General features: G+C 40.1%; 1 protein-coding gene across 3 annotated transcripts in view; it reads right to left on the bottom strand.

Moving 5' to 3' along the window:
* Window positions 1-14,522: 14,522 nt before the first annotated feature.
* Window positions 14,523-18,349, bottom strand: part of LOC114650841 (immunoglobulin superfamily member 3-like) — a 92,995-nt gene continuing 89,168 nt past the window's right edge. For all 3 annotated transcript variants that reach the window (XM_051926057.1, XM_028800731.2, XM_028800730.2), the window contains 2 exons: window positions 17,744-18,133; window positions 14,523-15,083 (listed from right to left, as the gene is read on the bottom strand). In XM_051926057.1, the coding sequence (XP_051782017.1) occupies window positions 14,857-15,083; window positions 17,744-18,133 (617 nt within the window). In that variant the 3' untranslated portion in view covers window positions 14,523-14,856. The remainder of the gene's footprint in view (window positions 15,084-17,743; window positions 18,134-18,349) is intronic.

Here is an 18,349-nt window from a genome sequence, read left to right as displayed (position 1 = left end):
GGTCACACAAGCAAAGCAAAACCAAAGAAGTCTACAAAGTCATTTGACAGCTGGCAGGAATAAGATCCAGTACCATCAGGAAGGTAAAGGACAAAGAAGGCAAGATTCTCACAGAACAAGACAAGGTGCTAAAGAGATGGAAATAATACTTTTAGGTACTGTACAATCTAGCCATGCATGCCAACAATTCCATACTGCAGGAATCATCTCCATCTGCCACTAATCCAGATATGCCTGGAATCTTAAGATCTGCGATTGAACATGCAATCAACAAAGCCAAAAGAAAAAATGCACCAGGCTATGATAATTTAACAACGGAGGAATTAGTGGCCACTGGAGACTCTGGCTTGGATGTTATGACAACTTTGTTAAATAAAATCTGGATGACAGAAAAGATTCCCAGCAGCTGGAAGAAAGTAGTTATTGTTCCAGTGTTCAAGAAAAAAGAACAGCTAGATTGTAACAATTACAGAGGCATGTGAAAAGATCTTTGAGTCTCTGAGAAGGATTCAGACGTGAACTGATAAGCTGGTTTTCGAGCTGGCAGAAGCACAACTGATCATAGTATGATCATATAGTATGAGAAGACTCAGATGTACCTGGAACATGACAAAGATGTTTGTTAAGTGGACTTCAAGAAGGTTTTTAACAGTATGTGGAGGAAAGGACTGAGGCAAGTTACAAGACACTTTGGATTTGAGGAAAAAATTGTAAGGCTATTAGAAGAACTACAGTATATAGAGACACTATTAGCACCGTTAGGTTCAACGGTGAATTGCCTGAATGGTTCAGCACACTAGTGGGAGATTTACAGGGAGGTGTTTTGCCGCCATTATTCTTCAATATACTCCTTGAAATGGTGATGCTAATGCCTCTGGATGAAAATTGGCATGGGGTACTTGTATCGGGCTTCTCTAACCAGCTTCAGAACAGAGGATGACATCGCTCTCCTTGCACAAAGCAACAACAACTGTATTTGACATATCTTTGAAGACATCAACTTTGTGCAGGGCAAAAGTCATTTTTCCAACAATATTCACAGTCAAGATTATTAAACATTTTATTGAGTATATCACAATTCCAGTGGGTCACAAGTTTACAAATACTGTTAATATTTGGTAGCATTGCCTTTAAATTGTTTTAACTGATATCCTGGCTGATATTACCCTCTCCCATGACAAAGTATTTATTGTTGGCAATTTTAACATACACGTTTGTTGTCAATCGAAAACTTTGGTTAATGACTTTTTATCACTATTGGACTCATTTGATTCTATCCAGCATATTAATACGCCAACTCACTCTCTCGGTCACATCCTTGATCTCGTTCTTACACGTGATATTTCAGTTAATAATATTGATTTATACAATGTTTCTTTTACTGATCACTTTTACATAATGATGGATTTGAATATAACTGTTGATGTTCCTATTTCTAGTTGTGCTCCATGCTGTTCTCGCTTTTTAAATTCTTCTATTATATCTGATTTTGAAACCATATTCTCTAGTCTTGATGTACATATTCAATATGATGGTATCGATGATTCTGTTTTAGAATTTAATTCTTCCTGTAAAACGGTTTTAGACTCAATTGCTCTGCTCAAGATACTCTGTAATAAGGGAAGACCTGGGGCCTCATGCATAACGCCGTGCGTAACATGATGTAAGCACAAAAGCGGAAATGTGCTTATGCACAAAAAAATCCAAATGCATAAATCTGTGCGAACGCCAACTTCCATGTTCTTCCGCTCCATAAATCCTGGTAAGCGTGAAAAGTAACGCACGTGCACGCGCCTTCTGTCCCGCCCCAACTCCTCCCAGAATTACGCCTCTGAATATGCAAATCAATATAAATAGCCCTTATGCTCAGCCTTCTGTGAAAAGGCAATGGCAAAAGGGAAAATAGAAGAATTTCAGTGAATACCAAGTGGAAGCAAGGAAAAACTATTTGTTGGTTTAAACAGTGGTATAAACAACAAAAGGAAGTTGATCAAGTGACATAGCGTGTCGGACAAACTCAAAAGCTCATGTTCACAAAGTTGCACAGTGCCCGAAATTAAAAAGAAGTTGTCACATATCAAAGTCGCCGTGAAAAGGCGAGGCGTAGCCCACCGTCTGAGTGTCATATGAAAGCTTATTAGGGTACAGACAAAAAAAAAAGGCACATACTGGGGAAAAAGCATGAAATGTCAACTTTAATCTCTAAATTTCCACTTTAATCATGTAGTTTATTTTGTCATTAAAGTAGGACATCATAAACTTCATCTTAAAATTGTTTAATTTATTAGTTTCTCAAATCCCATCGTAACTAAAGTAGCACATTAAATGCTCTGTTTTGTATTTGATCTTCTATGTGCTCTATGTGTGTGAATCACTACGTGCTTCTGGGCTTTCTCTTCCTCTGACAGGACACAGAATCCATTACATTCATGATATTACAGCTCTCTGAATAATTTAAATACTGAGATTTACATGTGATATCATTTTCATGATGATAGGAGTTAAAGCATGTTATTAAACATGGTGTCCTGCCCGGGATTGGTTCCTGCCTTGTGCCCTGTGTTGGCTGGGATTGGCTCCAGCAGACCCCCGTGACACTGTGTTCGGATTCAGCATGTTGGATAATGGATGGATATTAAACATGGGAACACGGTGGCGCAGTGATTGTTCATGTCTCACACAAGATGCTTGCTGCGCCATGCGTGACCTTCGATGAAATAATTTACTGCAGCAGTACTGTCTCTTTCAAACGTACTAACCTCCAATTCCTGTCCTTACTTTTCTTTCTCCAAATACCCAATCACCACACATTCAGCTCTGTAATAGACGTTAAGCCATCTGTAAGCTTAGAATGCCGGTTCTTCCAAACTTTTAAGGAACATTGAAATATCTTCGCAGTACGTGTTTAATTATTCTATCCATCTATCCTTCCAGTGTCGCGCCAGCACCATCAAGAATACAGCGCGAGACAGGAACAATTCATGAACTACCTAGTGCTGCGGCACCGTGTAGTTAAAGTTAAAGTTTTATCTGTATAATATAATAAACATATTTTGCTGCATTTCATCTTAAAAATGATATTGTCATCATATGTAAATACGCGCTTTATAAAGTGGCTCAGGTTGTGTAATATTATAACTGTATCGCAAGTTTACAGTGAGGTAATTGTACTTATAAGTACAAACAGTTCTACAAGGAGCACTTGATGGACTGATTGAGTACATTTATAGTTCTTGGGATGAAAATGTTTGTGAACCGCGAAGTCAGTACAGGAAAGGCTCTGAAGCGTTTGTCTTATGAGAGCAGTTCAACAGACAGCATGGCTGAGGCAGTGTGTGCTTGATGCTGTATACCGATAATTCTCTTTCTGATCAGCTGCTGTACAGCTGTGATTCACACTCAGATACAGTGATATAAATACTCCGAGTGGTGCAGTGAGAGTAATATGGAAAAAGATGATCCGATGTAGCAACACCTAACGGGAGCAGCTGAAAGAAGAAGAAGAAGAAGAAGGTGCAGTGAGAGTAACAACACTAAAGCAGTTATGGTATTTGGAATAGTTTGACCATTCTGTGGACCATTATATTGTTACAGGTTAATTACAATCAGATGCATTAAACTAATAAACAATATGCGGTTAATTTCAGTGTATTTATAAAGCCGCATCAGGGATGTGGATCTAAAAAAGAAAGGATAACCACACAGGAACAGTAACACTGCTTTGAGACTGGGTGACCAAAGTCTGCAAAACTGAGCAAAGAACTTGCGTACGACAGGGTATGAGCTACCGTGGAAATGTGCATGGCTTTACACCAAGTTTAGATTTTATACAATGCGATTTGAACGTGGAAACGTTCTTATGCAACATTTTTGTGTGTACGCACCGTTTATACATGTTATTCAAACACTGCAAACAAACATTTGTCTCTTTTTCAAAAGTTTAAACTGTGCTCCATGACAAGACAGAGATGACAGTTCTGTCTCACAATTAAAAGAATGCAAACATATCTTCCTTTTCAAAGGAGTGCGCGTCAGGAGAGAGAGAGAGAACAAAGCAAGCAGTCAAAAAAAAAAATCAATAGGGCTGTTTGGCTTTTAAGTATGCGAAGCACCGCTGGTACAAAGCTGTTGAAGGCGGCAGCTCACACCCCCTCCGTCAGGAGCAGGGAGAGAGAGAGAGCCAGAGAAAAACAAAGTCAAAAATCAATACGTGCCCTTTGAGCTTTTAAGTATGCGAAGCACCGTGCAGCATGTCCTTCAGGAAGCAGCTGCACACAGAAGGTAGCAACGTCCCTATCGTCTAGGTGTGCGAACAGCCCCCCTGCTCACACCCCCCTACGTCAGCGCAAGAGAGAGAGAGAGAGAAAGTAAGTTGGGTAGCTTCTCAGCCATCTGCCAATAGCGTCCCTTGTATGAAATCAACTGGGCAAACCAACTGAGGAAGCATGTCCCAGAAATTAAAAGACCCATTGTCCGCAGAAACCCGTGAAGCAGCGAAAAATCCGCGATATATATTTAAATATGCTTACATATAAAATCCGCGATGGAGTGAAGCCGCGAAAGGCGAAGCGCGATATAGCGAGGGATCACTGTATTTCATTCTTTGTCAGTAAAATGGATACAATCCGCTATGGTATTGTTCCAACTTGCTATGAACTTCCTACTGTTAATCATGGCATTGTCTTGGAATTTTTGACCTTGTCTCACTTTCACAGTTAAAAAGTACTTTTGACACCCTTAAACCTACTCTCAGTCCTTTTGATATTGTACCACCATGCCTCTTAGTGGAAGCCTTTGATGTTTTGGGTCCACCTTTACTAGCCATTATCAGTAGTTCTATTAATGAGGGGGTTGTGCCCTCATTTTTTAAACATGCTGCGGTGCGTCCCTGTCTAAAAAAGGCAGAATTAGATCCTAGAGTTTTAGCCCATTTTCCACCAATTTCCCAATTGCCATTTCTGGCTAAAATATTAGAAAGAATTATTTATAATCAATTGGTTGATCACCTTAACTCCAATAATTTATTTGAGATCTACCAATCTGGCTTTAGGCATTATCATGGTGTTGAGACAGCCCTCCTGGAAGTATTCAATGACATCTCTATTATTACTGACTCAGGTGGCACTGCAGTCCTTATCCTACTCGACCTGTCCGCTGCCTTTGACACTATTGACCATGAGATATTTCTGTTGTGGCTTGAACATCTTGTTGGGCTTAAAGGGGCTGCTCTTAACTGGTTCAGGTCATATCTAATTGGTAGACACTTTTCAGTGACTTTAAATTCGTCTTTTTCGTCTAACCCTCTTAAATGTGGTGTTCCTCAGGGATCCATTTTGGGTCCTATTTTATTCTCTATATACCTTCACCCTATTTAACATTTCTTTTTGCTGCTATGCTGATGATACTCAGGTTTATATTCCCATCTGCAACTCTGTAATGAATCAACTACACAACTGTCTTTTTGAACTAACATCCTGGATGGCTAATAATTTTCTTGATCTGAATCAAAATAAAATGGAGGTGCTTATAGTGGGTCCATCAGCTAAAGCCCAAATTGGTCTTGGACTTCTTGGCTCTTTCTTTGTCTTTTGCAAACCTCAAATCTGCAATCTTGGTGTTATCTTTGACAGTAACCTCACTTTTGAGAAGCAGATTAATTCTGTAGTCAAGAGTTGCTTTTTCCAGCTTTGTCTTTTAGGTAAGATCAAGCCTTTTTTATCTTCTAGGGATCTTGAGAAAGCTACTCATGCTTTTATCTTTTCTCACCTTGATTAATGCAGCTCACTGTATTCTGGGATTAGCAAATCCCTGAAACGTAGGTTACAGCTGGTCCAGAATGCTGCCGCTTGCTTTCTGGTTAGGGCGAGAAAGTCTGATTCTGATTCTCTAATATTAGCTTCTTTACACTGGCTGCCTGTCAGTTTTCGAATTGATTTTAAAATCTTGCTACTAATTTTTAAATCTTTACATGGGCTTGCTCCTCCCTATTTATCTGAATTGTGTGCTTTACACCAGCCATCTAGAGTGATTAGATCTTCTGGTCATTTATCTCTTGTTGTCCCTCATATCAAGTATAAAACTAAGGGAGACAGGGCTTTTGAAGCAACTGCTTCTTGCCTGTGGAACTCTTTACCTCATTACATAAAGGAGTCGTCTACAATTGAACTGTTCAAAACAAGATTAAAGACTCATTTCTATTCATCTTCCTTGCTGAGCTCTTGAGATGTTGCTGCAGTATACCTACAGTACGTATAATTTTCGTTCCTCATGATGCCATCTATTTTAGGATGTGCACCAATCCCTCCTACAGCAAAGCACCTCCACAATATGCTTGATGGTTGGGATGGTATTCTTTGGCTTGCAAGCCTCACCCTTTACCCTTAAAAACAAAACGATGGCCATTATGGCCTAACAGTTTGATCTTGGATTCATCAGACCAGCAAACATTTCTCCAGAAGGTAAGATCTTTATCCTCATATGCCATTGCAAACTTTTTTATGGGGTTCTGGAGCAGTGGATTCCTTGCTGAGGAGCCTTTCAGGCTATGTCGATACAGAACTTGTTTTATTGTGGATATAGATATTTGTCTACCTGTTTCCTCCAGTATCTTCACAAGGTAATTTTGCTGTTATTCTGGGATTGATTTGCACTTTTCGTGCCAAAGTACATTCTTCTCTTGGAGGCAGAATGCACCACCTTCCTGAGCAGTACGGTCCCCTGGTGTTTATACTTGTGTACTACTGTTTGTACAGATGAACATGAAACCTTTAGACATTGTTCCCAAGGATGATCCACATTTGTGGAGGATCGCAATTTTTTTTCTGAGGTCTTGGCTGATTTTGTTCTGATTTTCACATTAGGTCAAGCAAAGAGTCAGTGATGTTGATGGTAGGCCTTAGCATACATCCACGTGTTGACTGCATCAGGGCTAATTGGCTATCAGAAGCTAATTGTCGTAATTATCCAAAGGCTTGACATCATTTTCTGGAATTGTCCAAGCTGCTTAATGGCACAGTTAACCAAATGTATGTAAAGTTGTGACCCACTGGAATTGTGATATAGTCATTAAAAAGTAAAATAATCTGACTGTGAACACTTCTTGGATCGAGGCCTTGCCGTGGCAGAAGGGCTTGCGTGGTCTAGTGATCCTTGGTGCTATGTTGTCGGGAGCTACATGCTCCTGGTAGGGCTTCCTAAGGCAAACAGGTCTGAGGTGAAGATCCAGTCTAACTCGATCCTGAGACCCCATATGGCTTTAAACCAAGGATCGGCATTTCCCTTGCCCGGGAAAGGGTTACTGGGGCCCCATCCTGGAGCCAGGCCCGGGGGTGGGGCTCGCTGGCGAGCGCCTGGTGGCTGGACCATGGGACCCAGTCTGGCTCAGCCCGAAGGAGCAACATTGTTCCGCTCTCTTGTGAGCTCACCACCTGCAAGAGAGGCCATAGGGGTCGGATGCAATGCGATATGGGTGGTGGCCGAAGGCAGGAACTCTGGCATTCCTACCCTTGGTTGCCGAAACTGGCTCTTGGGACATGGAATGTTACCTCTCTGGTGGGGAAGGAGCCCGAACTGGTGCGTGAGGTTGAGAGGTACCGGCTAGACATAGTTGGGCTCACCTCTACTTACGGTCTGGGCTCTGGAACCATTCCTCTTGAGAGAGGCTGGACTTTGCTCCACTCTGGAGTTGCTATGTGTGAAAGGCGGTGGGCAGGGGTCGGCTTGCTTATGGCCCCCCAGCTCGAGGCCTGTCCGTTGGGATTCTCCCCGTTGGACGAGAGGGTTGCTTCCCTGAGCCTTTGAGTTGGGGGAAGGACTCTGACTGTTGTTTTCGCTTGTGTGCTGAACGACAGTTCGGAGTACCCAGCCTTCTTGGAGTCCCTGGAAGATGGTCAAATCTCAGATTCAAGAGGAACAATGCAGATTCCGTCCCGGCCATGGAACACTGGACCAGCTCTACACCCTGACCAGGATCCTGGAGGGGGCATGGGAGTTTGCCCAACCAGTCCACATGTGTTTTGTGGATTTGGAGAAGGCATTCGACCGTGTCCCTCGAAGCATCCTGTGTTGTCACAAGCCATTCAGTCCCTGTTCAGGAGGAGCAGGAACTTGGTCCACATTGCCGGTAATAAGTCGGACTCGTTTCCTGTTGAGGTTGGACTCCGCCCGGGGCTGCCCTTTGTCACCGATTCTGTTCATAAGTTTTATGGACAGAATTTCTAGGCACAGCCAAGGAGCAGAGGGGGTATGGTTCGGTGACCTCAGAATCTCGTCTCTGCTATTACGGATGATGTGGTTCTGTTAGCTTCATCGGACAGTGACCTCCAGCTCTCACTGGAGCAGTTCGCAGCCAAGTGTGAAGCAGCGGGGATGAGAGTCAGCACCTCTAAATCTGAGGCCATGGTTCTCAGCCGGAAAAGGGTGGAATGCTCTCTCCGGGTTGGGAACACATTACTGCCTCAAGTGGAGGAGTTCAAGTATCTCGGTATCTTGTTCACGAGTGAGGGAAGAATGGAGAGGTCGACAGATGGATCGGTGCGTCATCCGCAGTAATGCGTGCTCTGCAATGGTCTGTCGTGGTGAAGAGAGAGTTAAGCCAAAAGCAGAGGCTGTCGATTTACCAGTCGATCTACGTTCCTACCCTCACCTATGGCCACGAGCTTTGGGTAGTGACCGAAAGAGCAAGATCGCGGATACAAGCGTCCGAAACATGTTTTCTCCTCAGGGTGGCTGGACTTTCCCTTAGAGATAGGGTGAGGAGTTCAGTTATCTGGGGGAGACTCGGAGTAGAGTTGCTGCTCCTCCTCATTGAGAGGAGTCAGTTGAGGTGGTTGGGGAATCTGGTCAGGATGCCCCCTGGACGCCTCCCTGGGTGGGTGTTCCGGGGATGTTCCACTGGGAGAAGGCCACGGGGCAGACCCAGGACACGCTGGAGGGATTATACAGTTAGGTCCATAAATATTTGGACAGAGACAACTTTTTTCTAATTTTGGTTCTGTACATTACCACAATGAATTTTAAATGAAACAACTCAGATGCAGTTGAAGTGCAGACTTTCAGCTTTAATTCAGTGGGGTGAACAAAACGATTGCATACAAATGTGAGGCAACTAAAGCATTTTTTTAACACAATCCCTTCATTTCAGGGACTCAAAAGTAATTGGACAATTGACTCAAAGGCTATTTCATGGGCAGATGTGAGCAAGTCCATCGTTATGTCATTATCAATTAAGCGGATAAAAGGCCTGGAGTTGATTTGAGGTGTGGTGCTTGCATGTGGAAGATTTTGCTGTGAACAGACAACATGCGGTCAAAGGAGCTCTGAATGCAGGTGAAAGAAGCCATCCTTAAGCTGCGAAAACAGAAAAAACCCATCCGAGAAATTGCTACAATATTACGAGTGGCAAAATCTACAGTTTGGTACATCCTGAGAAAGAAAGCAAGCACTGGTGAACTCAGCAACGCAAAAAGACCTGAACGTCCACGGAAGACAACATTGGTGGATGATCGCAGAATCATTTCCATGATGAAGAGAAACCCCTTCACAACAGCCAACCAAGTGAACAACACTCTCCAGACAGTAGGCGTATCGATATCCAAGTCTGCCATAAAGAGAAGACTGCATGAAAGTAAATACAGAGGGTTCACTGCAAGGTGCAAGCCACTCATAAGCCTCAAGAATAGAAAGGCTAGATTGGACTTTGCTAAAGAACATCTAAAAAAGCCAGCACAGTTCTGGAAAAACATTCTTTGGACAGATGAAACCAAGATCAATCTCTACCAGAATGATGGCAAGAAAAAAGTATGGAGAAGGCGTGGAACAGCTCATTATCCAAAGCATACCACATCATCTGTAAAACACGGTGGAGGCAGTATGATGGCTTGAGCGTGCATGGCTGCCAGTGGCACTGGGACACTAGTGTTTATTGATGATGTGACACAGGACAGAAGCAGCCAAATGAATTCTGAGGTGTTCAGAGACATATTGTCTGCTCAAATCCAGCTAAATGCAGTCAAATTGATTGGGCAGCGTTTCATGATACAGATGGACAATGACCCAAAACATACAGCCAAAACAACACAGGAGTTTATTAAAGCAAAGTAGTGGAAAATTCTTGAATGGCCAAGTCAGTCACCTGATCGTAACCCAATTGAGCATGCATTTCACTTGTTGAAGACTAAAACTTCAGACAGAAAGGCCCACAAACAAACATCAACTGAAAGCCGCTGCAGTAAAGGCCTGGCAGAGCATTAAAAAGGAGGAAACCCAGCATCTGGTGATGTCCAGGAGTTCAAGACTTCAGACTGTCATTGCCAGCAAAGGGTTTTCAACCAAGTATTAGAAATGAACATTTTATTTCCAGTTATTTAATTTGTCCAATTACTTTTGAGCCCCTGTAATGAAGGGATTGTGTTAAAAAAATGCTTTAGTTGCCTCACATTTTTATGCAATCGTTTTGTTCACCCCACTGAATTAAAGCTGAAAGTCTGCACTTCAACTGCATCTGAGTTGTTTCATTTAAAATTCATTGTGGTAATGTACAGAACCAAAATTAGAAAAAAGTTGTCTCTGTCCAAATATTTATGGACCTAACTGTATCTCCCGGCTGGCCTGGGAACACCTCGGGGTCCTCCCAGAGGAGCTGGAGGAGGTGGCCAGGGAGAGGGAGGTCTGGGCTGAGGAGGTTACTGCTTAGGCTGCTGCCCCCGCAACCTGACTTCGGATAAGCAGTGGATAATGGATGGATGGACTGTGAACATTGTTGGAAAATAATCATTTTTGCCCTACATAAAGAAGATGTCCTTAAAGATATGTCAAATGTATAGTTTATTAGTATAAAATTTATGGAGGGGTTATAAAGTGACTTTAAAAGAATTCACCCTAACTGTATGGAAACTTCTGACTTCAACTGTATGTGCCTCTGCACTGCAGCATCCCAACATAAAATAGCAAACAGGTTTTTTAAAATAAATAGGTGACTACTTCCACCCACTTGTACGCGTCTGTTTTCATTTATTTAACATTTTACAAATTATATTAAAATTTCATATGACGGAAAGATGCAGACAGAAGAGTTGCAGGCTACCCAGGCACAGGTACCCACATTGGATATAAGAAATGTTTGATGTGAGAGACAGGGCATGTTGTATAATTTAAAAGAACAACTCTTTATTAAAGAATTTATAATTTACATATTGAATTTGTAACAGTTGAACCAAAAACATCTTAAATTTACAGAAAATATTAAAAATGCCATACACAACTCCAAATACTCAAACTTCAATATCATTCAATTACAACTGTTAACAATGGCAGGGAAGCAAAATTGATATTTTGTTTTGAATACAGTAAGTCAAAAAAGCTAATACTTTGATTGTATTCTCCCCAAAAAAATAAATAAATTGGCAGTGAATGCTACAAGTGATAAATGGTCATTGCCCTCCACTGCCTTCTTTATGAAACAAAAATATTCTCCAGGTTTTGCTTGCAATCCAATGCACAAGACAGTGAATATATTACATGTGAAATTATTTTAAACTAAATAAAAATAATTATTTACTTCTTCTGTTCTTCAATATTTACAGTCTGAGATATAATTTGAAACACTCTCTCTTTGCAAAAACATGGCAAAGCCACTTGGACTACAGTGAAAGTTTTATTTTATTAAGATAGTGGACATGAAGTGGTCCTTTGTAAACCCCCCTTGTATGGTTTAAAGTGCACTGCAGGGGGTTCAAGTATGCTATGCCTTATTAAGCAGTGTATTAATACGATAAACATGGTTATGTTATGATATCAAACCATAATGCGAACATGTCCACAATGTGGAGTGCACATACAACATCAAGTACTGCATTCATAATAAATGACAAATCTTGCTTACAGTAGGTAAAACAAGCCAAAAATAAGCATTTCTTTTTTATTAGACATTTTTTATATTTTTCTGATTTTGTTATTTCATAAAAATAATCTGCTAGAAATTCAAATGCAGAGCACTGAACATTTAAATGCTTTACAAAGCCGTAAGCAGCCACATCATGCTGGCAGTCTAGTCATGATCCTAACTGTATGGAGTGCGTAATGCCTGAGTGGACTTTGACATTCCTAGATGAGAAATCAATAATGGGTACTGACAGCAACAGAATATGACTGCTGAAGGTCAAAGTCAAATGCTGTTGTTGCAGGTGTTTTGTATTGTTTCAGAATCCTTGAAACAGTTTTTAGTAAATCATGTTTACATAATCCAGTTATAATAAAAGGCAGTCTGTCAAGTGTTAGCAGAAAGAAGTGGCCAAACATTATTTATTACTGTCAACAGCAGGGCTAATCTCAGCCATGTGATTTAGGAATTAAACCCTAAATTATGAAGTGGTGTTAATTACGTTGATGAACAATCTAGTTAAAGAGATTTTGAATGTTACATTACAACAAGCTGAAAACTAGCATGCATCGGCTAAGGTTTAAACAGGTGGAGTAAGCTTTCATTTTATCACAAACCCAATGAGAACATTTGCATTCAAAACTGGGGTTAACCAAAATGTACAGTAGCTGCTTCATTTAATAATACAAGAGACTGAAGGTACCATGCTTGGAACAAAGAGCCTCTGAGGAGCCCTTTTGTGTTTGTCACATTGGTTTTGCCTTTTGCTGTTTAAAGTGATACCAAATCAGCTTGAGGATCTGGACAGCTATAAATCGTCCATCCAGCTAGAAGTTCATTCTTACACAGTGCTTACAGAAAACTTCTTTTGGCCAAACAAGTTCTTCTATTGTATCTTCTGCTAACTACTGCATGGACTATCCAGTCACAGTGCTTCATTAGAAAGAGAAACTATGTATGTATATATATATATATATATATTATATATATATATAGATATATATATATATATATATATATATATATATATATATATATATATATATATTATATACAGTGGTGTGAAAAACTATTTGCCCCCTCCTGATTTCTTATTCTTTTGCATGTTTGTCACACAAAATGTTTCTGATCATCAAACACATTTAACCATTAGTCAAATATAACACAAGTAAACACAAAATGCAGTTTTTAAATGATGGTTTTTATTATTTAGGGAGAAAAAAAATCCAAACCTACATGGCCCTGTGTGAAAAAGTAATTGCCCCCTTGTTAAAAAATAACCTAACTGTGGTGTATCACACCTGAGTTCAATTTCCGTAGCCACCCCCAGGCCTGATTACTGCCATACCTGTTTCAATCAAGAAATCACTTAAATAGGAGCTGCCTGACACAGAGAAGTAGACCAAAAGCACCTCAAAAGCTAGACATCATGCCAAGATCAAAGAAATTCAGGAACAAATGAGAACAGAAGTAATTGAGATCTATCAGTCTGGTAAAGGTTATAAAGCCATTTCTAAAGCTTTGGGACTCCAGCGAACCACAGTGAGAGCCATTATCCACAAATGGCAAAAACATGGAACAGTGGTGAACCTTCCCAGGAGTGGCCGGCCGACCAAAATTACCCCAAGAGCGCAGAGACGACTCATCGAGAGGTCACAAAAGACCCCAGGACAACGTCTAAAGAACTGCAGGCCTCACTTGCCTCAATTAAGGTCAGTGTTCACGACTCCACCATAAGAAAGAGACTGGGCAAAAACGGCCTGCATGGCGGATTTCCAAGACGCAAACCACTGTTAAGCAAAAAGAACATTAGGGCTCGTCTCAATTTTGCTAAGAAACATCTCAATGATTGCCAAGACTTTTGGGAAAATACCTTGTGGACTGATGAGACAAAAGTTGAACTTTTTGGAAGGCAAATGTCCCGTTACATCTGGCGTAAAAGGAACACAGCATTTCAGAAAAAGAACATCATACCAACAGTAAAATATGGTGGTGGTAGTGTGATGGTCTGGGGTTGTTTTGTTGCTTCAGGACCTGGAAGGCTTGCTGTGATAGATGGAACCATGAATTCTACTGTCTACCAAAAAATCCTGAAGGAGAATGTCCGGCCATCTGTTCGTCAACTCAAGCTGAAGCGATCTTGGGTGCTGCAACAGGACAATGACCCAAAACACACCAGCAAATCCACCTCTGAATGGCTGAAGAAAAACAAAATGAAGACTTTGGAGTGGCCTAGTCAAAGTCCTGACCTGAATCCAATTGAGATGCTATGGCATGACCTTAAAAAGGCGGTTCATGCTAGAAAACCCTCAAATAAAGCTGAATTACAACAATTTTGCAAAGATGAGTGGGCCAAAATTCCTCCAGAGTGCTGGTAAAGACTCATTGCAAGTTATCGCAAACGCTTGATTGCAGTTATTGCTGCTAAGGGTGGCCCAACCAGTTATTAGGTTCAGGGGGCAATTACATTTTCACACAGGGCCATGTAGGTTTGGATTTTTTTTTCTCCCTAAATAATAAAAACCACCATTTACAAACTGCATTTTGTGTTTACTTGTGTTATATTTGACTAATGGTTAAATGTGTTTGATGATCAGAAACATTTTGTGTGACAAACATGCAAAAGAATAAGAAATCAGGAAGGGGGCAAATAGTTTTTCACACCACTGTATATACGTATAATATGCAGAAGGCAAACCTGAAGTCAATTCTTTTATATCAGTATGATCAATTAGAACCAACTCTATCAGGCGTACAGTACATTGATGCCAACAGGCTAGTGAGCTTTCTGTAGATCTTGCTGTTTATGGGCAATCATTACCAAAGGATTTTTGCTTAAAAAGCAGCACTGGACACACCAATTTATAATCATGCACAAAACCAAATATGCTCAAGGAAGACTGCCTGAAAAAAGTAAACAATCTATATTCATTCCCCTTGCTGCTGAGTTAAGTGTTCAGATTTTTGTTCTCCATTCATCAGTCGTTTTCCTCACCATTGACAGCAAAGAACTTGACAGGATCCATCTCCTTCCACAGAGGTGTCCCATTACTCTTTTTGGAGGATTCATTAGTCTTCTTTGTGCGTAATTTAAAAAGCAGATAGGTTACCAAAATAAGTAGCAATGTAATGACAATAAATGGATAGATGAACACAAATGTGAAGAGATACTTGGATGAGCAGACTACGGAAAAGGTGGTTTGTTCTGAAAAGGAACAGAAAGTAACATGCATCAGTCAGGGAATTCATTTTCTAAATGTACTCAGTTAGGTTCATTTCTAACAATAAAAAAGGTGTAAATATATGAATACAATACTACAAATATACAAGTGTGGGTTCAGGAAAAAAAGCCAAATACTGTTTTCCTGGATCTCAGTATCTTGTCAATGTCAATGATGGCTAAAAAGCAATCTGTTTTATGTGGAACCACAGAAAGTACATCAAAACCATGACAAAGCTCTTTATAAAGAAAAGAATCATTCAATGGAAATGAAATACCACAGAAATGAAACATCCTTCCTCTTTTGTTAGGTTTGTGACAATACAAAGATAATCATGATCTAAATGCTTTTGTCTGATGCACTATTAAACAGAACTACACTTGCTCCTCTATACAGCCTGGTGCTTCCTTTTTCATTTCTAACATCTGGAGTCTAATCAAAATGAAGATTCTCCATGGGTGAACATTAGCCACTTATTTACATTTGACCAAAAAAGAGAACTGTAACCACAGGATAAGCAGGAGTCAATCAATCAGCCCTACTTTTACATTTTGGGCAAAGACCGAAATTATAATCAGGAGAGCTGCCTTGTGACCTTGTAATTAACTGTTTCTTTTTACCATTTTATTTTTAGGTTTTATCTCAAGACTCGTCATCAATTTATGCATGTGGAATGGTGCTGTAGCAATTGAGCCTGCACTGCACTGGCCATGTTGGACAGGAAAGGCACTGTGACATGACCACACTGAACTCTGCTAAGCACATTGCACAGTTTGTACTGCAGCGCCATCTGTTGAACACCAGTGACACATGCATCAATTGAGACATGGGCATAACAAACACTGACAGCTTCCTATACAAATATACATTCCTACCACAAAAGAAAGTCTCACACACCGTTTGGTCACAAAACCAACATGATCCATGACTTCAGTACAGCAGCAGGCCTAAAGCTGTAGCCGTTTCAATAAAAAACATACAGTGAGACAGCAGGACACTGACGCACATACAAAAGCAACAGATCAGCCTCAACTTCCACAGGAAGTGCAAAAATAAAATACATAGCATCCACCACTCCTTGTCGTTTACATCCATGGGAGTCGCTATTCATAATTCTTCAGGACACATTGCCTACGTATTCAGTATTCATAATCAGGTTTATCATTATATCAATGCACTACATCTCTGCAAAGACCAACCTCCAGCCTACGCCAATCTTTACTTTATCGATCCTGATGAAGTGCTAAGACAAAGACTTTCAAGGTCTGAAAATGCAGACAACTCTCCTCATTTGCTTACAAAACTACAAGATTTAATTGATGCTAACAGTGCTTATGCTCAAGTGTTTGAAAACAAGAGACAAATAAGAGGAAAAACAAAAACCACAGTGGGAGGAGACAGGTTTAACAAGTACAAATGTACATCCTAACCAATTTTGCACAGGTCCAACAATGCTATAATATTCCATTACAAGTCCAACAAAGCTATGATATTCCAACATCAAATGATATTGCATGTGCACCAAAAACAACAGGAAACCGACATCCCGTTCCGTTTTATTTGAGGATGGAAGATCCATGTCTTCCACTAATTGAGTAAAACACACAGGTTTCTAAAGAGTAACCATTTTGTTTTTCAAATATGAACACCCATTAGAGCTTGGAGCCAGTCTTCCTTATCTGTAACTGCCTAAAAGGAACACTTCAAGGCTGACTTATACTTTGTGCAGAGGCAATATTTTAAGTGATCTGTATTAACAGCAGGCAAAAAATATGTCAAACTGTTAAACATGTTTCAATGGGTGATTTTACATTACGCTGGTTTTACAGTCTGTTTTGTTGAAATTATCTTTTGCCTCTTGATTGAGCAGATAGACAGCTCTAATGCCACTGAATTTTTGCTTTTAAAGATCAATCATCTAGTTTAAAATGTAACATACAGTCAGTGTACACCTTGTCTGTCTAGGTATCAGTTCAGCATTGGACTGAGTTTCATATCTTGGTGCTAAAATGTCCCTTCCTGTTCTTTTGATGTTACTGAGCTGCTTTATAATCAGTACTCTTGAAGTTCTGCAGCTGATATATATATATATATATATATATAATATATATAATATATATATATATATATATATACTATATATATATATATATACAGTATATATTAAATGAATAAGTGTGTTTGAGAATTTGTGCGCTATACATATATGTGGTACCCAAAGGAGAGCAGCAAAGAGCAGAACACCAAAGAAGAACAGTGAGCTGTTGAATTCTTTTTATGAGCTGAAGATATACCAGGGGACACAATGGGTGTGGATGGTCATCTAGCTCCTTCTTCATGGTTAACACTTTTGGAACTTATTAATTCATTTGTAAACACAAGTCCATAATAAAACTGTCTCCATGTTGTGCATTAAGCCTTATATGGATTTCAGCCCCTGGTACGCCTACAGCCCAAAAAAGCAGATTGCTGCTTGCTACTCTTCTTCTTTAGCAAACTGACAGTTTAGCAGACATGTTTACTCCTAGAAAATAACAAAAGACATTGACTGATCATGATCAATACTTTATACTATGACCACAAACACATTACGTTTCCACCTATACTAAATAGCATGAATAACAAAGAAATGTCAAATCTGTACCTTGCTCTGTAACATAAACTGCTGATATTCCAGATCTGCCCTCTGCAATTTTGTGCCATGCAGTTCTGTGTGTCAGTAGCCACTCTTCCACATGGCAGACATATCTCCCGCTGTCCTGCACCTCAGCATTTTGCATTGTTAGGCTATATAGCCCCTGTTCTGGATTTTCAAAGACCAATATCCTGTCTTTAACAACCGTGGAGAGAGAGGTTGAAAAACGTTGAGCTTTGAAGATATCTTGCTCCTGTCCTGCTTCACTCATTCTTGACCATGTGACATCAAACCGGGATTCATTGCTGGAATGTGAAGTAATGTGGCAGTTCAGCTGAAAGCTCTTCATGGCTTCTGTGGAGATGTTCTCATGAGTTATCATAACATGCACTTTGTTTCCTGTACATGAGAAAAAAAAAAAAAACGCAACTTGTTTTAGTTGACTGTACATTCAAATTAAATAACACAGTTCAAATTTGTATTTATTTAATGTGGCTCTGCAAACAATATTAAGATAATGAAAATATACTGCTATGCAAATGTTTTAATAATTACTTTTAATTTACAGATCATTGTAAGAGTATTATAATAAATAGTACACACAGAGTAAAATTC

This window comes from Erpetoichthys calabaricus, chromosome 4 (genome assembly GCF_900747795.2).
Source record: "Erpetoichthys calabaricus chromosome 4, fErpCal1.3, whole genome shotgun sequence".
NCBI classification, from domain to species: Eukaryota; Metazoa; Chordata; class Cladistia; order Polypteriformes; family Polypteridae; genus Erpetoichthys; species Erpetoichthys calabaricus.
This window is presented reverse-complemented; position numbering and strand designations above follow the sequence as displayed.